Source organism: Crinia signifera, chromosome 3 (genome assembly GCF_055691185.1).
Source record: "Crinia signifera chromosome 3, ASM5569118v1, whole genome shotgun sequence".
In the NCBI taxonomy this organism is placed as follows: domain Eukaryota; kingdom Metazoa; phylum Chordata; class Amphibia; order Anura; family Myobatrachidae; genus Crinia; species Crinia signifera.
Genome location: NC_139219.1, coordinates 260,728,950 through 260,752,903, shown reverse-complemented (window position 1 = coordinate 260,752,903; position 23,954 = coordinate 260,728,950). Strand labels below are relative to the sequence as shown.

The 23,954-nt window shown below is 42.7% G+C and overlaps 1 protein-coding gene across 4 annotated transcripts in view; it reads left to right on the top strand.

Moving 5' to 3' along the window:
* Positions 1-23,954, top strand: part of RHBDD1 (rhomboid domain containing 1) — an 83,299-nt gene that overhangs the window by 37,012 nt on the left and 22,333 nt on the right. For all 4 annotated transcript variants that reach the window (XM_083177971.1, XM_083177970.1, XM_083177969.1 and 1 more), the window contains exons 4-6: positions 15,258-15,343; positions 17,126-17,179; positions 23,764-23,883. In XM_083177971.1, the coding sequence (XP_083034097.1) occupies positions 15,258-15,343; positions 17,126-17,179; positions 23,764-23,883 (260 nt within the window). The remainder of the gene's footprint in view (positions 1-15,257; positions 15,344-17,125; positions 17,180-23,763; positions 23,884-23,954) is intronic.

Here is a 23,954-nt window from a genome sequence, read left to right as displayed (position 1 = left end):
ATCACAGGTAGGTGCACAGAATAGCATTGCCTTAAAAAAAGCCATTATTCCTATAGCTAGATTGCCCCACATGCTTTTGGGAAGTTTTAAAGTCACTGCAATCAATTTCCAAACAATAGAATGGTGTTTAGAAGCTCAAATCGAATTCTCCTACTCATTTGTGGATTTGAAGTTCAATTTTTAGTCTGATTTGCAGTTTGACTGGGAAAACATCAATGTTTGACCTTTATTCCATTTTTAATGGTGATTTCGATTTCTATGTTTGATTTCTCATTCAATGTTGGCTTTAGTAAATATCCATAAATAATAATATTAATAATTAAAATACGCAGATTGAATTAAAAATGGAATGGAAAATCGTACAGAATCCAATATTAAACTTTTCTAAATTTAACCCATGGCTTCTGGCTCGGTGTGGTCCAGCAAACCTGCTACAGTTTTCCTTCTAAGCATTTTGTTTGTTTGCAGCACAATTTTAAATAAAAAAAACTTGTGTTTTGTCGGGATTTAACTCTAACTATATCTTAAAGACACCATTTTGTACCCATATGACGCTAGGCCCAACCAGGGCGGCCACAAGGAATTTTCAGCCTGGGACTGATTTCCAGTCCGGGTTCCCCCATCTCCCCCGCCTTTCTTCACTTACTGCCTGACTCCTGCTCCCTCATCCCCTGCAGGTCCCGAATCACAGGCTTCTTCAATGCAGGATGCCGGTGGCCAATAAAATGCAGCACTGGCTGGTGAGCCTATCAGAGCTCGTGTACCAGCAGACACTCTGATTAGCTAATGGTGCACAAGGTCTGATTGGTTCAAAAGCTGGTGCAGTATTTTAATTGGCCGCCAGCATCCTGCATTGAAGAAGCCTGTGCTTCGTTCAGTGCACATAGCGCAGCTTAGGCAGCACAGAGGAGGCAGTCGGGGGGGGGGGGGGGTTGCGGTGGGCAAAATTAGCTGCCTGGGCTCTTACAGAGGCCGGGGCCCCAGACAGCTGTACCCACAGCCCAGCCCCTGTCTGTGGCCCTGGGCCCAACACTTCAGCTTCTCATGCCTTCAGGTTGCTAACTCTCCGTTTGCCTCCAGCAGCATTTCTCAAATAGTAGTACTGGTAGCAAGGCTATTTGGTGCTCAAGCTTGAGTACTACCTTCAAAGCTTTGGCACCCAACCCTGCTGCTCACAATCTGACAAAAGCAGCAGTCTTCAATGTTATGTTACATATGCTGCACACAGCAGTGAGGTCCGTGGTGCGGGCAGTGAAAGGTCTGTAAATGAGGCAGAGAAATCTATGGAGGCGGGCAAAATGAAGAGTGATAAACAGCCAGCCAATCAGCTTCTACCTGCCATGTCACAGACTGTGTTTGAAACATGTCAGACAGGAGCTGATTGGCTGGCTGTTTATCACTCTCCATTTTATCACTTTTGAAGCTTAGAGGATCTGGCCCATTGAGATCTCTGCAGGGCGCTATGTGAATGAATGTCACAAATGCTTACATGTTACGTATATTCATACCTACTGCAAGTAGTACTTTAATTATATCCATAGTTGCAATGGGATTTGGCATTAATGATTAAGATCCACTGGTCTCCTGGATGTTCTAGGCTCCCCCAGCCAGCATTCTCCGTATTGGGGTTTGAGTGTGGGTCTTCATGCACTCTTTGCTGGCAATCATGTGACTGAGTTTGCAGGGGCACAGTAACATAGTTCTTAAGCTTCACTCCTAGCCATCAGTGTACTCCTGAGTTATGGGCCTCATTCTGGTTCACTCTCATTGGCAAATTCCTTCTCAAATGGACAAAACCATGTGCACTGCAGTGGGGGGCAGATGTAACATGTGCAGAGAGAGTTACATTTTGGTGGGGTTTTATGTTTCTGTGCAGGGAAAATACTGACTGTTCTATTTCTACACTGCAATATAGATTTCACTTTGAAGAAAAACCCCACCCAAATCTAATTATATCTGCACATGTTATATCTGCCCCACCTGCAGTGCACATGGTTTTGTCCATTTGAGAAATAATTTGCCTCTAAGAGTGAACCAGAACAAGGCCCTATGTGTATGACCCTGCTTGTTCTGACTTGGCTCTCAATCAGTGTGTCCCCGTCATTGACCTCGGCTTCTGTTTCTGACCTTTCCATTGATTATTTGCTCCCTTTGGCTCAGACATGTCCTCTCCATGTAACAGAACCTGCTTCCTGACCATTCTCTACTATGCTATGAACCATCTGAGAAGGCCACATTCTGACATCATGACAGCAATGTTTCAAAAGGGTGTCTAAAGATTCTGTCATTTTATACATGCATATTGGCATACTGTAGAACATGTGCACAAGTCCTCACTCAGCATAGAAGCTCTATTCTCATATAGCCAAGTTCCAGCTCGCTCCCCTAGTAAGTGGTTAAGTAGCGTCTGACTGTGTGTCTTTACTGCCAGCTGTTGCCAGAGCTAAGTGAATACATAATATCAGTGAATAACAGCTTTTTGGGGACAGGATAACAGCCTTAATAAATGGTCCGCAATAAAACACTTACAGGCATGTGGATAAAGCTGCTGCGTTTTCACGTTATTTATCGGTGTTGAGCTGTTGGTCTTTAACATAGAGAATTTATCAGAACAATGATATTGCAATGTACACAGCATATTAGGAAGTTATCTATATTATTTATCTTACCCCAGACAACGATTTATTCAACAGTAATAATTTTCTTTTAAGTATATCCGTTTCACTGTTCTTCAGCCATGGAATTAAATCAAATGCATTGTTAGTGTGGAAAGCACATTATTGAATATACAAAAATGGTTTCCTGCTGTCTGACTGAATAATGTGCATAGCGAGGAAGGAGAATTCAGTTATTCTTTGTAGTTGGGAGGACATAATAAACAAGACCTAATACTGCTTGGAGACATACTCTATGGCTCAATATACAAAACAACCTTTAAATGGGTAAACAGTTGCTTAATATTAAGTAAAATGTATGCAGAATATACTGAATATATATATATATATATATATAAAAAAAAAAAATATATATATATATATATATATATATATATATATATATATATATATATATATATATATACTGTGCAGGGGTCCGGCACTGTGAGCCTCCTCTTAGCATACTAAATAAACCTGGCCCGGGTGCTCGTTCATCCAGAGTGGAGCTCTGGTACATACAAATCTTGAATAAAGAAAAACGTCACTCCAGGCACTTAGTAAAGGTGAAAGACTTTATGCGTCTGTGTTGCCAACGGCGTTTCGAGCCTTATGGCTCGTCTTCAGGACAATACCTGTCCTGAAGACGAGCCATAAGGCTCGAAACGCCGTTGGCAACACAGACGCATAAAGTCTTTCACCTTTACGAAGTGCCTGGAGTGACGTTTTTCTTTATTCAAGATATATATATATATATACAAAAAAATATATTTACAATTTTAAGAATGTCATCTTGCTGGCGTAATGGAGCTAGGCAGAGAACTAAATGACAGGAAGTGGCTCTTTGTCCGTGTAAGAGGGGTGTTTGCGTGCTTCTAGGAAAGTGGGAGTGGCCTCCATGGGAATAACTTATCCATGAGCTACGCCCCCGTTGGAGGGGCAGTGGGTGATACCAGGGAATTGTTGACATTGGGAGGCAGTGGGTGATTTAGAGGATGACCAGGATATACAATGAGTGACAGGGAGAGGATATGGGAGAGATAGTGGGAGATGGAGAGACAGCGGGTGACAGGAAAAGGTGTCTTTATCTTGTCCTCATGGCCCCTCACCTTTTCCCACAATACTGGTAATCTTGGCACAGCATTGTATGGGGAGAAGATTTTGCGGACACCCCCCTTTGCATCATCGCTCCCGCCTACATGCCAGCATATGCCATGCCACCACCTCCCAGCAGCCTATTAAACTATTAGCATGCTAGTAGTTTAATAGGCTTTTGACTTAAATCTGCTGCATGTTCCATGACATCAAACGCATTTCCGATACCTGCACATTTCAGTTCTAAGTGCCAAGTCGTGGGCATCATGGCAATGTTGTGTGTTCATTTTGCGGTACTGGAGCTTTTTTCAAATATGTGAAAGTCAGTAAATCAGCCTGAAACATTAGCACAAAGATGGCAGGAGAGTGTAGAAGGCGCCATACGCACAGGCACAAGTGTCCAGAGTATGTTAGGGGACAGTGAAATATATTTGTAGTGGTTTTTAGTCGTATATACAATTATTTCGGAAAATCACTTGTAACTCTTCTGCAAATTTGAAAGCCCATTTGCCATCAATACACCTTTATCATACATGTTAGCCACCCATTTTTAGGCTTTTTTAGAGAAAATAACATGACAATAACATGACAATAACAATGACATTGGCCATATTGTTTAAATGAAAAGAAAAAAACCCTCTAAATAAATTATTATTTAATGGGAGGGTGTCCTGGGATACTGCTCTACAGCCTTACATATTTACAGTATATCAGAACAAGGATATTTCCCTATCAGCTAGTCTTGAGATGCATTAAATTCCAGTGAATCTTCTGACTGAACAGCAGAGTCATGGCCACAGTAAATTGTTGCGCGACCTAGTTTGTGGCTAAATGAATCTGCCCCATGTGTGTTTGTGATAAAAATAAATATATTGTGGAATTATTTATTGTAAAACATAATACTGCACTTGTTCCTGGGTCTTTAAGCACGTAATGAATAATGGCCAAGGGGAAAATAGCTGAGGAGCATAGTAATAGAAATGGTAGACTGACATGGACAAATGGATGACACAAACATTGAAACTAAATTGTGTTTCAGGGCACCAGGTGCTTCTCAGTACTGTATAACCGTCTGCTGCAGCATCAAAGGAAATATGATGGTTTCATAGATGTATACGGAGATCAGAGAGAACCGCACATATAGGAAACTAACGTCAGCAGGAACAGAACAGCAACCTGCAAGGCAGTGACATAATGAATGCATGCCCTGAGCACACAATCACATGGGACTGCTTTATGTTCCCAAACCACCTGCTCGGATTTATGGTTAATTTAACGTTTTTGAAGACTCATGACACACAGCGAGTTGCAGTTAATTGCACATTCTTATCATCGATTGTAGCAAAATGTAGGAAATGACCATTTATTCCAGTAACAAAAAACAATAGTTGCAAATGTAGTAGCTATAATCACATTATTGCATTACACATACGGTTTAGGGGCCTAATTTAGCATGGATCGCAACGTTAAAACTCAATCAATTATCGATCGACTGCATGTGTACATCATTCGTATTGCGGAAAAAACACACAAGGGGTGGTGGAGCGCTATATAGTAAATAAATGGAAATATATATGACCAATTGGGTATTACAAGTATTTATTTTTACTAATAAAATATCAATGGTTAAAAAGCAATTGCATAAGATAATATAAACTGGTATACAGCCTGATAGGGATCATATAAATCTTTAGGTACAAATGTATACAATAAGCAATATCTCACTTGTTCCCAGGGTTACTTTCCCAAATGGAATAATCGCAATCTCCCATATTGATTTTAGTGTTAACTGAAATGACGGGTGTCCATAAACCTGACTGCATATTTTGAACCTGATCCTGGTTGTATATGGATACTTGGTCTCAGTCCTTAATATGAAGCTCCAGTGAATGGCAGGTGCTGGTGTCCCTTGTAATGTCCAGTGTAAATGTCCATCAGATGAAAATGGCTTGGGAGGGGGAGAGTTGGTCCAAGTGAGAATAACTTCGGTTATGAATCCCAAGACTGTACCGCTTGGCCTGACGCATTTCGTCGTCCACAGACAACTTTTTCAAAGGTATGATATCTTTGAAAAAGTTGTCTGTGGACGACAAAATGCATCAGGCCAAGCTGACGAAATGCATCAGGCCTCACTATATAAAATCAACTCCACGCCGACGTGGATAGTGGGGATATGAAAAGGTCGGAGGACGCGTACTGCCGCCGCTTCGTGTTGGCGTTCATCGTGGGGTGGTGTTAACAATGGGGGGGGGGGGGGGGGGGATTTCACATGTAAAATACCCATAAGGGTGGGTATACAATGAAAAATCGGGTCCATAGACCCATTTAACATTGTTCGTACCAAAACTGGGTTTTACACTACTGTGTAAACCCTTGGGAGCGCTTAGATTGAGTTGTTGGCTCAATTAGAGCAGCTGCTTGGGTAGGGATGGTCAATCCCTACATATATACAGGAAAAAAAGACAACACAAAAAGCAGCGCTCATATATAATGATGAGTGAATCAGATGGAAAATTCATATAACAATTTATTAAAAAACAACAATATTAAAAATGTAGCAGCATATAGATTTTTTGACAAGTGTACACTATTGCAATAGGATTGTAGCAAAAAATGGGGGGGGGGGGGGATGTAAAATCACAATTGATATAGGTGCCCAGATCTCACGTGTGTCTGGATGACCCCGTCCGGGGTTAGGAGGAATGAAGAACCCGCACTGTCCACGTATGAAATACAGTCCCAATGAATGGTGGAGTCCATAAACGGCGATTTGTATCCTGCGAGCGCACCGAGGGAGTGGCTGATGTTATGAAAGCCTACCTGCAACCTCGTGGCTGCGTGTCCAGGTTGGATGGTGAAAATTGAGCCGTAGACTTCCAGGGAACGTTTCAAAAGAATTGTGGTCATCCAGACACACGTGAGATCTGGGCACCTATATCAATTGTGATTTTACATCCCCCCCCCCCCCCCATTTTTTGCTACAATCCTATTGCAATAGTGTACACTTGTCAAAAAATCTATATGCTGCTACATTTTTAATATTGTTGTTTTTTAATAAATTGTTATATGAATTTTCCATCTGATTCACTCATCATTATATATGAGCGCTGCTTTTTGTGTTGTCTTTTTTTCCCATTTAACATTGTTCCCTATGTAAAATCGCATCGGTCGTTTTAATTGTCGGGGAAAAGGCTAAAAATAGCCCTGAAATCGCGTCGGTCGCGTCCATTGCATATCTCAAGTTAAGGTATGCGATCACCTGCGATGGGCGCCGTGCTAGGAAACAAGTACCCAAAAAAATAAAGCAAAGTACAATTCGAAAAAAAAAAATAAGGAACAGTGGTACATTGTCTAAATATTTGACATAAGTGTGACATTCGAGTATAGCTGAGTAACCTCTACTATCATAGGTTCTTTGAATGAGTAGTAGTAGGGGGCGTTGCACGGAGGCGGCGGGTGCCCAAGCAAGGCACACATAATCAGGACAGTGGAGCAAATTAGGGGGAATGGTCTTGGATGTACAGCGGAGAGTTTTGCCATAGGCCCCAGACCTTGTCATAATTACTTTCACATCCACGTTTAGAGTACATAAACCGTTCATGTGAGAGGGTGACATTAACAAGCGAGATCCACATAATGCAATTGTATTTTGATTGACAAGAAGCCAGCATTAAGGGGAGGAAACATGGCGTTTTGTTGGTGTGTTTGTCCAAAGGCAGGCGTGCCAAGGTGTTTTTCAGGTGGGCATTTGATGTCAGCGATGACCACTTTCAGCATATTGCTTTAGCAGAGTTGTGGATGCCTTTGACTGGCACAGATGGAAGGTACACTTCGATGTTCTGTTTTGATGCAAATGCAATTTCTACAATGGGTGTTTCTTTCATTCTGGGCGGCAATTATTTGATTACAGCACCTGCTTTTTCTCAATTTACTGATCCATGCTGAATTAGGGCCCATAGGGCTAATTCAGCATGAATTGATCATTTGAGCATTCGCAGTGGACTGTGAGGAGAAAGCTCCTTGCTAAATTGTGAATGGTGTGCTAGTCGCTGCTGATTGGGTCCCATCTCACAGTTCAGTGGGCGCACTGTAGGTTGCTGCAGCACAGGTTGAGTGACACCAGGCTGCAGTAATCCTGTCCCCTATTGCGGGTGTTAGCAGGGCTCCTGAGATAGAGGAGCAGTCACATTTGGATCCTGCTGTGAACCACACTGGTGCTGCTGCACATGCAGGTCCCCCTTCAGGGTTTGGAGCCCGGATGCAGGTGACTTCATTGCTCTGGGAGTTGGGCCCCATGTTTCTACATAGTGTACAATGCTTTAGTTAACAGAGAATAATTTTTAATTTCCTGTTCGTTCCTACCCCGTTACAGCTTACTCTCATGAGCACACCTTTAGGTATCCCATACAAGCACAGGGAAAGCGTACCAATGTCACTGAACGTTTTATCTACCTGCTGTGTCATTGTGCTACCACTTATGGTAGTGTCCCTTTCACAGAGCATTAATATTAAAGGTGCCCATACACTATGGTGATTCCACTTCGATTTGGTCACTTTTATCTTACAAGAAAATTAATGAAAATTGTCAAAATTGCATGGTTTGAATCAGGTCTGATGTGATGCTCGGTCCCGTGAGCATCGCATCGGAGTCTAAAGATCTATGCTGTATATTTATTGCATTGGCTCGGATCACATAAGATTCATCGTATGCAAAAGGACTGCGTACGGGGGCCGACTCTGGTTCACACAGAGTGAATTGAATTCAGCCCCTGTCCCGATGGTCAGGGTATGGGCATGCTCATTTCTACACATGTGCAAACCCTGATTGCAATTGGCCACAGCGATTTACACTGTCACTGGGGCGTTCGCAGCTGGGAGGGGGGCGGTGGTGGTTCTGGACATCCCCTTGAAATCGCTGGCCGTTCCCATGGTTATATGTGCAGGCCAATGCCTGCCGGGTGGCGGGGGGCTGATGTCTCATGACATGAGCCGCCTGCCCTGTTTTTGACCCAGGCGCCCGCAAATATAAGTCCGTCTCAACCGACTTATATTTGCGAAACCAGGAGAAATCATTCAATGGTTGCGGGCACCCGACACATGCGAGGGGATGTGTCTTTGTAACCCTTCCCCTTGCATAGCTGCGAGGGGATATGGTGGCAAGGGAGGGGTGGCGGGAATTCGCTGGGGCGGCATTTCATGGACTTGGTAAGCTGCGAGGTGTCTTGTATGCAGTCCTGCCTCACAAAAGGTTCCCGGGCAGTTTGAAGGGGGTCGCGGGCGACTTCTTCCTTCTTAAAAATCCACCTACAGTACTGTATGGACACCTAAAGATAAATGTGTCTGTAGCATTAACAAATGAGTAACAATTACCTATTGACCTCAGAACACACTAAAATAAAAATGTCTTTATGACTTGTACGCACATGTGCTTGAAAAGGAATTCACCACAGACAAGTGACGTCCAGTTCATTAATATTGGCCACTTTGCCGTGCTTGCTCTCTCATGTATGGAATTTCTCTGACATATAGACAACGTCACCTGGGCATTTATTTCTCTACACCGCACATTATTCTGATAAGACTGAGCACTGCAGAGCTTGTGACAGCGGAGAGATTTCTCTGGAATGCTTCCAGTACGGAACAGCTCCAATAACTCACCTTGACGCCAATATTCGTCTCACCTTGAAGAACACAACCTATATTTTCAGTACATATTTCCAAATGCAGCAGAAAAACATGAACATTCTAATCAGAATCATTTTTTGTATATGTTCACAATGCAATTGTGGCTGCTGTTCATCACTTCTATCCATTATAAACTGCAGGAGCCATACATTGGGCCAAGAGCCTGATTCAGACATAGGCTTTGTATGTTCGCAGCCTAGTGAACAGGAAAATGCTGCCCCACTGAAAAAAAACATGTTGCACTGCAGGTGGGGCAGATGTAACACGTGCAGGGTTATGTAGGGTAGACGCTAAGCAAAGTGTGTACATGCAATATTGGCAGTGGCGGAGACCCAGCACAATGCCGGCATCAGCAAGTGTATATACTCATGCCGATGCCGGTGGGGGTAAGCGACAGCAGGGGGCTATGCTGCAGCATAACCATCGCTAACGAGGTCCTCCCTCAGCTGTACTGAACAGACGAGGGAAGGAATCATTAATGAGGTATCCGCTCCCTAGATCGGCAATGGTGACTAGGTTGACACCTATAAATGGTTGACATATCCGTGGTCGACATTGACAAAATGTGAAAAACTATTGTTGATATTTTCAGTGCCGACAGTGCCAATGTCAATCTTTTCTTTGTGTCGACCTGCCAGTGCCGACCTAGGGTATGTCGACCATTTATAGGTGTCATTCTAGTCACTGTCGACCATTAGTGGTCGACATAGTGACTGTTGAACCACTTTACCATAACAAGGGAGCCTGCATCGGTAATGATGTTGAATGCACACACTAGACAAGAAAGTAATACTGCTTTCACACTGCAAAACCGGCTTTGACTCGGTTTTTGACATGTTTCTTAAAACGGGTCAGAGCAGGTTAAACCCCTTTCACATTGCATGTTGTAAACTGTATATTACTAGTTAATTACCGTTTTTGTACCTTTCACATTGAACCCGTAGTGAAAGGTACAAAAACGGTAATTCACCGGTAATATACCACCCATTCCCTGGTACCTGGCCTGCGCCCCCCCTCTCCCCTGGTACTAGACAGCGGGTACTGTACCACCGCTTCCTCCCCCCCCCCCCCGTTACCTGGCAGCGGGTACCCCCCTCCCTTGGTACTTGGCAGCGTGCGGGGATCCGGGCAGCACGGTCTGCACTGTCCTTATTTCACTGCAATATCCATCTTCAAGATCCAAAATCTCCACCTCATCTAGGATAGAGGTTTCTGCTTTGCAGAAGTCAATCAGTGGCCCTCAGACAGGTCAGCTGTTGCCTGGTACTGTGTGTGGGCACAGGGCTAGGTAGGCATAGTCCAGCGGGCGGTGCCTGGGCCAGGGTTGCTAGCCGGCATGCGCCCGGCTGATGCATGGTAGGAGGAGGCCAATTCACAGCCGATCCCCTTTGAGCTGTTAGGGGAGGTGCATTCCGTCCTTCCCGAAGTGTGTCATGTTGGGGAGGTATGCTGTTGGTATTTGGAAAACTGTAGTAGAGGCCTCAAGATCTCCTATAAATTCATGCTTGTGTGACTTACAATTAATTTGCTGATGGTCCTTGTCATTGTCTCCCAAATGCGCACTGAGTCATTATTTTTCTGCGATGTTCATTGCTACAGTTACTTTTAAGGTTAATGCCTGGAGCACATTTATTTAATTAATGACAGAACAAATTCAATTGCATATACTTTATTTCCCATGCGAAGAAGCACATTAATAAACATTGCAAAGGCTGATTAATGATTGAAACCAATAGACCAGTGCGAATTAGAATTCGATGATGGGCCTTTGGTAAATAAGTACAAGATGCTTAACGTATTATTCAGTGAATTGTCATCTGGCTCCTTGTCTTACCATAACATATTTTTGTGCTCATTGCCTCTGATTGGTTGGCTCCCCTGTTATACACTGGCTATTATATAGATACCAATTAATATGGTCTATTTGTTTTTGGTTAAGACATGTAATTATTGCATGATGCTGGAACCTCTATTAATATTTACCCTGAGATCACTTTAAGATTGCTGTAAATGCATTTATTTATTACCATTTATATAGCGCACACATTCTGCAGCACTTTACAGAGATTATTTGCCCATTCACATCAGTGCCTGCCCCAGAGGAGCTTACAATCTATTCTTCTTCTGTATTATATGTATTACTATTTATCAGGAGATTACCCCCCATATATCATAACATACTGTAGATCTGGGGTAGCCAACGCCAGTCCTCGAGAGCTACCAACAGTTCATGTTTTCCAGCTCACCTCGCAGGTACACAGGTGCACTCATTACTGACTAACACATTATAAATGATCCACAGCTGGAGCTAATTACTTCACTTATTATTCTGTGAGGAGACCTGGAAAACGTTAACTGTTGGTAGCTCTCAAGGACTGGAGTTGGCTATCCCTGACATAGATCATTGCAAGTCGATAAGACTTGCAATAATCCTTTACACACTGTGTGTTGTCTCCCTACCAATCCTTATTCCCATATTAGTTAGGCATCAATTCATTCTCATCATTTCTCCAGAAACCCCTCTCATTTGTATTGTTACCTCAGTTTTCATGTTCTGAGCCTGCAGAACTTGTACTTCATCTAAGCTGACCTCTCTTCCTCTCCCCACCATCGTATTACTGTCCATAACCAACTCTGCTCTCATTTACCTCACCAGGCCTCACTTCTGCCTCTTGACCAGTGTGAGCATTTTTTTTAAATAAAAAATAAAGAAAATTAAATTTAAAAAATAAATTCAGATTTTTATTTAAAGCAAAATATAATTATTTGATTCACAAAGAATCATCCTTCAGCACTCAGGAGAGGAAAAACCCCCTGTGGGGGAAACCTCTGGGGACCCATGGCTGAAGGACTGCCCGTCCCTCTGGGCATTAGGAGGCTATACAGAGTGTTCCCAAACCAGCCACCCACTAACCCTGCGTAACTTTTCTGACTGGCGAAGTACATCTGCATTTCGATAGGGGCACATATGTCCATGGTGAGAGATCTAGAAAAGAGAGAGAGAGACTGGTAAAACTGGTAGGGGAGACGGAGAGACAAAGAAAGAACAAAATAAATAGAAAGAAAGAACAATAATTAGAAAGACAAAATAGAAAGAAATTATGAAAGAAATAGGACAAAAGAAATGTAATGAAAACTCCTGCTAGTGAGCTGCGTGTTGCCAGGTCCCTTGATCTGTATGAATGCAATAGTGTAGCGCTGACCGAGGCTATTACCATTATGACATCACAGCATAATCTCACATCAACCTATACAAAAGGGGTGGCCAGAATGCTGCTTTTTTCTTAATGAGATGCGGCTCCTGCACCCGTGGCACTGCTGCTTGCCTCCTTTGACTGTGGCTGTGAACAGGGGTCACAGCACTAAGCCACGCCTCCTCTGTCCTAGACTATGCCCACATTACATACCTCCCGATTTTAAAAATACAAAAGTTGGAAGGTATGCAAATGTGCTGCTAGTAGCTAGGCCACAACCGATTAAAAAATGGGGCATGGCCTTGTAGGGTATTGCATGGTATTGGCTCTTTGTCTTATCATAACATATTTTTTGTCTCATTGCCTCTGATTGGTTGGCCACCCCTGCAGTAGTCCGTCTTAATATTTGTTTCAGGTTTTGTTTCTTTGGATTACAATTACTGTGTACTACAAATATTGAATGGTACTTGTGTATTATCACGGCGCCCATTAAGTAGTTTGCATAGTGGTGTATTGAGAATACCAATACATCACTATGCTAGCTACGTAAACTACGTAACTTGTCCTGGAGCTGTGATAATACACAATGCTTTATTTCCCCACTATCCATGTCATACCCACAGTATCCACGTGGGCGTGGAGTTAATTTTATAAAGTATGGCGCTTCGGGCTCACTGGTTCGCTGCGCTCGCCACACTTTATAAAATTAACTCCACGCCCACGTGGATACTGGGGGTATGCAGTGGATAGTGAGGATATTACATTGTCATTGTGTGTGTTTTGTGCTTTATACTTACCCTCCTCCGGGCCAGCCACCACGTCCATCACAATCCCACGATCCACCAATGCATGCTCACTATCCGGCGGCAGCGTTCAGTCCCCCTCCTCCAGCACTCGCTGCGGACAATGTACGCAATTAGCATAGTGCCGCTGGGGGAGCAGGGAAACCATGTGATGCTCCCCCAGCGGCACTACGCTGAATTCCGTACATTGTCCATTGCGTACATTGCTGGCGCCGGGGAGTGACTGCCGGAGGTGGGGGACTGAACGCTGCCACCGGGGAGTGACCGTGCGTCGGTGGAGTCAGCGGGGATCATGATGGACGCGGTGGCCGGCCCGGAGGAGGGTAAGTATAAAGCACAACACACACATCACATTATCACGGCGCCGGCTACGCTGACAACATACCTTAGGCTACATTGAAAATGTAGCGTAGCCAGGCGCCGTGATAATACACAAGTAGCTATTTAACTTTAGGGCAGCCCATCTGACTCTGTGCTGGATGCTTTTTCATGTTATGTGTAACTATTTAGTTATATTTTTTAAGACCTGTCTTGCTTGTTTGTCAGTTCCTGATCTAGACATTTGGAGGCATGAAAACAAGGACAGTTCTAGTACTCCTGTGTGCAAAGGCGTAACTACCATAGGTGCAGGGAATGCAGCTGCTATGGGGCCCAGAGCTGAGAGGGGCCCACTTTGCCTGTCAAAGTATCATGTGCTATATACTTTTTTCAGCCTTAGTTGATGAATAGGGGCCCTAACAAACTTTTGCTATGGGGCCCGCATGTATCTAGTTACGCCACTGCCTGTGTGTGTGTGTGTGTGTGTGGGGGGGGGGGGGGGGGGTGTTATTCTACCAGATAACAACTATTACACTATTCAGTAGCTGCCCTGATAATCTCTGGATGTGGGTAATTACTTATATGTTCCTTCCTGTACTCATTCATTCAGCAAGTGTAATTTGCTATTACAATCTGTTTTTCATGTTTTTCCTCAAGTGATTTTAATAAGCAAATAGTTTTAATAATAAATGTAATTAATACAATATTGTATTCACCGACCACAGTCCTGGAACCGGTTATGCACTGGCATTGCCTTTGTGTATGTGTCCGATTTTAGGGTATACCTGCAGTTGAAGACACTTTAACATCCATCTGCTAATACATCCAGATTTATCCTACACTGTGCTTTTGTACTTTTATTTTAATTGCTTATTAATTTACTAGATCTCCAGATGCGTAATACCCATTTGAAATCCTTGGGCTAGTGAACATAACAGTAGATGCTCTCCCAGTACATTATTAGACATGAAAAAATACAGTTAACTCCCCAATATATTTTTAACCCGCCCCATTACTTAACATCCTGGATTGATAGACTATGACGTTGGGTTCCCGCCTGCTTCATAGTCTTCTACTGAAGAATTCACAGTGCGGAGTCCTCATACCTATGGTCATTGGTGGAATGGACACTGTATGAGAGGAGTGGGAGGCACAGCAAAATCCCACAGGCTCCCTGCATTAGCTGCGAACTTCACTGTTTGGGGGAATCCTCGCCATCCTGTGACAGGTGTGTGGCCGGCGAGGGGGTTAAACAATGGGGATTGCTTGTTTTCTGCAACCCCCACCATTTAAACCCCTCGCCCGTCGTATTGAATATGGGCCATAGTATAGAATGGGTTCTCTTTAAACATATGTTAAAATGCATTGCATTCATATTAAAAATTCAAGCATTTGATGGATGTAACTAGTCTAATCAAGCAGTGTATCATACAAATGTAAAATGCTGTGTTACATAATAAAGAATGTATCTTGTCTTGATAAAAATACAAATGTTCCTTGTCTGCCAGGACTTCCTTTGTTGGACACCTTTCCGGGATTTTGGTGGGCCTGTTATTCGTACACGGACCTCTGGGGCAGATTCTGACAGCTGCAGGTAATGGCAGCATTATGGGAACAGTTGAAAGATGAGTAAGATCCACATTTCAAAGGCAATAATCTTTTATAAGCCACACCTGTGAGTTTAATGACTTACTTATGTGAGTTTAATTATGTAGTTGTCATTCATCACAAGCCATTTGTCGTAATATTAATACTTTACTTCTCCAATAGTGAATACAGGCATACTTTATAGCATACACAGAGTGATTGGCATGATACATCAATAATAAAAAGGGACAATAAAACTGAACAAGGCTTATAGTGTATAATGAGTTTAAGTGGAGATAAATCAATGCCTACAGGCAAAGAGAACAGCGCTGAGAATCTCTTTCATTCAGTGATGAGAGACATATGGCTTGCAATACTTTGTCTGTTTTACACATTAAACAAACTACATGTGTATGTATAATTCAGTGTAACTGAGCAATATGGCTGTCCTTAATTACCCCTTTCTTATACTACAATACAGTCTTAAACATAAACTTTGATTTAGTAGTTCTCTAAATCCATACTCTGTCAGTGGTTCCCAAATTTTGTGCCTCGGAACACTTGCAGGGGTGCATTGGACAAATTCATAATAGTTATGGGCAATGCCTGATGCAAAACCAGTTGATGGCCGCTAATCATGAAATATGTGGGCAAACAAAAGCAAATCTGGTTCCTCACTACATAATTGATCCTAAGGATGACCTATAAACACAATTTACTTGATTTAATATTGTTTCTTAATCTATCGACAACAATTTTTTTACCTAGGGGTGCCGTGAAAAATATTCTGATACTCAAGGGTGCCGTGGTTCAAAAATGTTTGGGAACCACTGTCCTTTCAAACTTAGAAGCTGCCAATACAAACTGCCATTTGGAAGACCCGTTCAGTTGACTCGAAATTTCTGCATGTGCGGACCTAGAACAACCAGTATTCCACTGTTGGTCTGGACTTGAGTAAAACTGAGTTTATAAAGGACTGTCAGTGTGTAAGGATTATGGCTTACAGTACTTACTACACTATAAATAGGGCCCCAATTTATTCAGTCACTGTACCTTAGAGCAGCGGTTCTCAAACTGTGGGTCCTGACCTTCTCAGCATGATGTTGCTGACCATCAGGCTGATGACTTTTCTAATCTCAGTCAGTGATTCAAGGGGTCTGAAAAATCTGTTGAATTGTCTGTTATATTAGACTCCTCCCATCATTTTGTGCCTCCACAATGCTGCCATGTATGTGCTGTCTGCTGACTACACGTGTGATGTGATGACCTTCTGCAGTTACTTGCTGGGGTCATGTAATAATTTTTATCGTCTGTTGGGGTCCCAAATCAAAATAGTCTGAGGACCCCTGCCTTAGAGCCAAGGGACTGGAACAGTTCCTCTGGTCATATATAAGTGTGGCCATGTTAGAGAATCCTGAACATTCAATGCAAGCAGTCAGCTTAATTTTCCACCCTTAATGCCTATCTAAGCAAGCCCTCTCACCCCAGTGTATGTCATTGAATGGTTAGCTCGTCTATCTTTGCATTATGCCTTTCTATTTCATATTATTAATTGTACATGTAGACAACATGACCTTAGATACCTCACAGACCACACTTTGTTGGCATGGTGAAAGAACACCTGTTGATGGGAGTACTTTTGTCATAGCCTGTATCTCTGAGTACCTGGCCTGTTCACATGACACTGATAACCTGTCAGTATGCACTGAGCTATCCCTCCATAATATTATATTTTTGTATGTTTAATATGTACTATACATTATTATTATTCACCTGTATTCCTGTTTAGTACCTCTCTTCAATGGTGGCCGCCCGGAAAGAAGAAGAAACGTCAGCAATGATGGTAGGCAATTGTAATACAAACCTAAATGCATAATTATTTTTACATTTCACTTTAACTGCATTTGGTATATTGAATTATGTCATTAACCAAATATACCCAATTTAAACAGACTGTTTAAAGTCATTTATGTCATTAACCACTTAATTTGCCATTTTTTTTTATATGGACTTTCTAGAAATTAGGAGGTGCATCAACCCTCCCTCACCAGTCCCCAGTGGTAAAAGTGCACTACAAGAAACCCCCTCCCAAGATAATGCCCCCCATCCTTGGCATATCCCCTCCCCAACATATAACTGGTCATCAGTTCCCCATTTCGCAGCTGATTGCTGCACTTGTAGAAATCAGAATTAAAGTGCTCGGACTTAGGTTTCTCTTATGGCATTTTTTATGTCTGGCTCATGCACCTCAGAATGCCATTCACACTGCATTCTGGGATGCAATTCTGGTGGTTGCAAGCCAGCGATATGACTGGCCAGGGCCACAATAGAGGCTGGAGACTCATATTTCAAGTGTGCACAATAGATCTTCCCTGAAATCACTGGGGACACAAGACAACAGCATAGACTGAAGCTTAGTTATAGTCCCTTACCCTGCAACTATACCAGTTAAGTGCTTAATAAAGGGACAAAAATAAGGGTGTTTTCTCTTAATGTTTGTTTAATATCTGCAGCACATTAGATCAGATGATTAAGGGAAGCAAACAGTTTAGAACTGTAAATACTATATATTTATTTATAAATAGGAATTTACTGAAATCACACAGTGCTTTACAGCGTGACCCTGCTGCAGATTAATGCCTCAATTTACTGTGAAACTAAAGAAGAAGAAAAAACAAATCAAATATATATATATATATATATATATATATATATATATATATATATATATAGTGGAGTAAAGAACAGGCGGCACTCGGAGGTCTTTTCAAATACGTATATTCAAGCAGAAAGGCTTAACGTTTCGGAGCAAAGCTCCTTTGTCATCGCACGCTTTTGACAAAGGAGCTTTGCTCCGAAACGTTAAGCCTTTCTGCTTGAATATACGTATTTGAAAAGACCTCCGAGTGCCGCCTGTTCTTTACTCCACTACCTATACCTAGAGAGGGCACCGGGGCAGCTGCAAAGGGGACCGGAGAGTGCCAGGCCGCAATCCCACTAACTATATATATATATATATATATATATATATATATATATATATATATATATATATATATATAATCGATTTACTCAGCCCAACTGGAAATGAGCCTGATTAACTATGGTAAGAGATAAAAAAGAAATCCTAGTGGACGCAATGGAGAAATACATCCCAAACAAAAGATCAGTAAAAAAATCACAGAGGCTATCCGATGCCACTATCGAAATTGCAAACAAAGGACGAGCAGAAACAGCCTTTGGCAATAACACCAATTTCAGATGTGTAAATGCAGAATTTCAGAGAGAAGCAAGGCGGGACAAGGATCAATATTGGAATAAGCGCTGTGCAAAGTTATGGTGTGTACACGCGGTAAGATTCCCTTGCTATTCGACTTAAGATTCGAGTGCTATGCAATCTTTGCAAACTCTGTACTATTTACATACAATTCATACAATCTGCATTCGATTTTTACTTTATAGTCATTGCTGCCCTGTCTATCTGGGTTTCTATTTGTGCTGCCACGGGAGCGCATATCAGGATTGCAATGTAAAAAACCTGTGCGATCTGCATGCGATTTTGAATATATAGACAAAATCTAATGTCAAATCTCACTGTGTGTACAGCATTAGAAGAGGCAAACAAGCAAGGGCTTACTCTGGAACTCTTCATGTACATGAAGCAGGCGCGTGCACCATTTGCCCCAATAAAGGCAACAAGCATCAAAGATCAAAAGGGCAAACTATTATTGGATAAAGCGCAGGTGGCAAGAATACACAACGAGCCTATATGCAGCCAATGGAGCATTCCGAATGGCTAAACAGGGCAGCCAGACTGAGTAGGAACCAAATATTGTACCAGAAGAAATAGCCTGGGCACTGAAACTACTACCCAACAACAAAGCCTCCTGGCATTGACAACATACCATCTGAATGAATCAAGTCCTTATCAGTTTCAATGCTAACCTCTCTTTATCCAGCAGATCTGAAGAACAAACTCATGGCGAAAGGATAGGAAAAGGTCAGTCTTTGTCCCACTTGCAAAGAAGGGAGATGCACAAGATTGCAGCAATTACCAGACCATTGCACTATATCACATGCAAACAAAATCCTGCTGATCATCCAAAATTGCATCAAGAAGCCACTGTTGAGACAATGCAACTTGGACGAGTCTCCAAATGGAGTGAAAATCAGAGGCAGGAACATCAATATCCTGCGATATGCTGATGACACAACACTGCTCACCGAGAGTGAAAAAGATCTTGATTATCTGGTTAGAAGAGTCAAGGAAGAAAGCACACGATTGAGACTGCACCTCAACATCAAGAGGACAAAAGTAAATGACCACTGCAGACAATGATGCAAGCATAACAGTTGGTATTTTATCTTTCTTGATTCCAAGATCGACCGTATGGGTGAATAGGGTCCTGAAATCAAATGCCGTATTGCACTTAGCTGTGCTGCTATGCAAAGAATGACACAGATCTGGAAGAGCAATGACATCAGCATTGCGACTGGTCAATGCAATCATCTATCCTATTGCCACCTACGCATGTAAAACCTGGACACTCAAAAAAGCAGATCGCAGGAATATAGAAGCCTTTGAATTATGCTGTTGGAGGAAGATTTTACGTGTACCATTGACAGCAAGGACCATGAACAAGGACATAATGAGCGTTTTAAACCGAACTCATCACTGGAGGGAAGATCACCAAGCAACGGCTTTCATACCTCAGCCATGTCATTCGAGCAAACTCCTTAGAAACAACATTAATGCTCGGTCTCTTAGTGGGTAAAGAAAAAAGAGACGTCAATCTACACGATGGTTGGACATTGTCAGAGCGGATACTAACATGCAAATGAAGGACTTGAAAGAAACAAAAAGCGACAGAATGACAGGGCGAACATTGATCCATTGGGTGTCCGAAGGCCAATATCAACTAAACGGATAATCATCATCATCATATTTTTTTTTAAATAATGTAAATCCTCCAGTAGCAAAGCCTCAACCAATTTACCATTTAACTTTCTGGGTAATTAAATAGAGATTCTTACCATCCAAATGCCTGTCCAGACAGTCCCTGTGTCTCAAGCTAGGGTGCTATCGGCAACCTGTGTGCCGCAATCTTCATCCAGCCTACTGTGTTCATCCAGCGCCACTGAGACTGCAGCTGTATAGCATGTCTCCCCTCTCACGTTGGCTAGCAGTTCTCCGCTCCCTGCAAGCATGGTGTTTACGTATTTTCATGCCAGAGCCTAACATGGGGCCTGCCATTGTTTGCTCCAGTCACCTGTTCTCCTGAGCCAATCCTGTGAGGTCTGTTTTCCCTGTCATACTGGGCCTTATTCTAGTTCACTCTTTCTGACAAAATCCTTCTTAGATGGACAAAACCATGTGCACTGCAGGGGGGCAGATGTAAAATGTGCAGAGAGATTTAGATTTGGGTGAGTTATTGTGTTTCTGTGCAGGGAAAATATTGACTGCTTTATTTTTACACTGCAATATAGATCTCACTTTGAAGTAAAACCCCACCCAAATCTAATTCTCTCTGCACAAGCAACATCTGCCCCCACCTGCAGTGCACATGGTTTTGTCAGTCTAAGAAGGATTTTGTCAGAAAGAGTGAACTAGAATAAGGCCCACTGTCCTCAGCCAATCCCCATCTCCCAGTGGGTATAAGTATGCTGGGAAATCCAGACCGAATTGCTAGCTGATACAGTTGATTCTGCTGCAGTGTGTTTCCTTCCAGGTATTCCAGCTCCTGTGATCCTCTGCCCAGAGAAGGATACTCAACTAAGCAGCTATAAGTGTTCCACCATTGTTCCTGTGCTATCAATGTTCTGCCATCGTTCCTGAGCTATCGCTGTTCAGCCATCGTTCAAGTGCTATCGATATTCTACCATTGTTCCTGTGCTATCGATGTTCTCACCATCATTCCCAAGCTACTGATGTTCTAACCATTGCATCCAAGTAATTGATGTTTTATCATCATTACTGAAACATCATCTGCAACTGAAAGTAAAGTTCCATTTATTATGCTTGTCGACTTTTGTCGTATTCAAGACCTGCATCAGTGTTTTACACTGCACCTTTACTTACCATCTCTGCATTTACAGTTATTGTCTTACCATTCCCTGCCTGTGTGATTACGTTACCTCTTGTCAAGTTGCTGAGTACAATCTCTTCATTGCTGTTACCATCTGCTAAGTGTTCAATGAAATATTGTACTTTTATCATCTGTCTACTCCATGTTGGTCACGCCTCTGGGCTAACTTCAAGGCCATATCCTGGTTTCATGTACAAAAGCTTAATTAAGTCTTCCCTGATTTATTCATTGGCCAGAGCCTACGCCTGAGGCCTTCGTCATCTCATCTCAAACCCCAGTCGTGACACTTTCACATTTTCAAAGGCATGCAACAGATTCGTATCCTCCAGCTGGTCTCATCCAAAGTCCTGTAAGGAGACCTACTCACTCACAGGGCTCCAGTGAGACCTGAGTGTTTGTTTCCTTGGGTGGTTAAGTGGCTTCAGTAGCTCTCCCGGATGCCAAACTTCGATATTCTACGGCTTCATCTACTGAGTCTCTATTGACATCTTGCCACGTAAACAGCTCTGGCAACATGGGAACGTCACGGCCCAGGATCAGTGGATAAAGTGGTATGGAGTTGACTGCAGCTACCAGCTTTATTCACCAGCCTTGAATTATCAGGTGTAGATACAATCCATTGGGTCTCCACGCCCTGCCCAGTCCCGCCGTACAGACCAGACTTGCCACATTGAAAGCATAGCATGGGAGGCAGAGCGACAGGAACCTGGGTTCTATGCTTTGGTACATGCACAAGCCCTTGTCTAACCTTCATCAACTTCGCAAGGGTCATGTGCCACTCAGTCACCACTGCCATCTTCTCAAAACTTTTGAGGGTCCACCTGCAAGGCCCATTGTTGTACTGTCTGGTCTAATTTTAGCCTAGCTTGGTCTAGTGCAACAATCTCCACAATTTGCCCTGCCGACTTTTTACTCAGCTGCAACCAGGCCCTAGCCAGCCGGGCTAGTTTGAATCCACGCTGAATCCACGGTGGCTCAGAGCCCTCCTAAGGCCTGTCATTCCATTTCTTTCAAGTATAGCCTTCTTAAGGCTAGGGAAGGAGCCTGAATCAGCCACAGACATATAGGCATAGGCCCTCTGTGCCTCCCCTGGGAGCCAGCCTGTCAGACAATTCCTCTGCAGACCATCCCAAAAGCATGGCTGTCTGCTCAAAGGTGCAGAGGAATGCCTCTATGTCATCAGCTGGAATGAGCTTTGGTAGCCTCTCCTGCCCAACTTTTCTCAGCTCTTTTAGCTCCTTCTCATGCAGCATGTGAATTTGCTCTTGCTGCCCCTGTATCCGGGTTTGCAGTTGTTCAGCTAGGTGCTGTTGGCCTTTAATCTGAGCTTGCTACACCTCCTGCAGCAACTGCACCTGAGCTAGTTGACCCTATGTCTAGGTGTGTTGCCCTGCAGAGAGTTTAGGCAACATTTGTATTAATGGCTCCATAGTATCCTGCATTTCCCTTTTTTATGGGCAAATTTAGGAGGCTTAATATAATGGGCCAGACTCACAAAACAGATTAAGTGTATACCTGCCTTCCTCACTGGCCACTTAATACAAACCAGCAAATAATGTCCCTTATTCAAATCTGATAGCAGTACAAATTTGTTCTCAAAATGGGCAAACCCATGTGCACTGCAGGTGGGGTAAATGTAGTTATTTTGTTTCTGTGCAGGGTAAATACTGGCTGCATTATTTTTACACTGCAATTTAGATTTGAGTTTCAACACACCCTACCCATATCTAACTCTGTCACATCTGCCCTACCTGCACTGCACATGGTTTTGCCCATTTTGAGAACAAATTTGTACTGTGATCAGATCTGAATATTATATTTTATACTACAGTGGCTCATACAACCTCCAACATTTCCAAATTGCCATGCTATTCAGTCTGGCACAAACTGGGAAGGTTTACCCAGGCTTACCAGACAAAAAAGGCACACCACAACCACAATATTGCCCAGGTTCCCAAGCCTGCTGTACAATTTGTAACTAGCAAAAAATTTTGCCAACTGTCTTACCATGGTTCTTGCCGTTTTGCAATGTCTGACAATGTGATACCCCACATTGGGCGCTAAAGATGAAGTCTGATTCTTTATTATCAGTCCAGTTAGACAGGTGCTGTTTATGCTTCGATATGTGTTTACTTTTAAAGATGCAATTTTTATTTGAAACATCAGATACTTGCTATGTACTTATGTTGTGTTATTAGCCATGGAACCCCCAGAAATTATGACTTTCATAAAAATACTTGACTCTCTAATATTGTTCATTCCAATACTATATGTTCCTGAAATGTTTGCGAATACATTGGTGAATGCTAAATTATTAAACCAAAATTATACGTTTCTCTAGGGCATCCAGAGTACCGGTTTAGACACAATAACCCACCAGGGCATTCTCGTGTACACACCGGAGGGCTTAGTGAGGAGGAACAGCTGCAACAAGCCATAAGGAACAGCCTCAATGAAAGGGGTATGCATTTTATCACTCTGCTAATTTAATGAGCTGGGAAAGTAACGTTTATGTTAAACAGTGAATGTGCT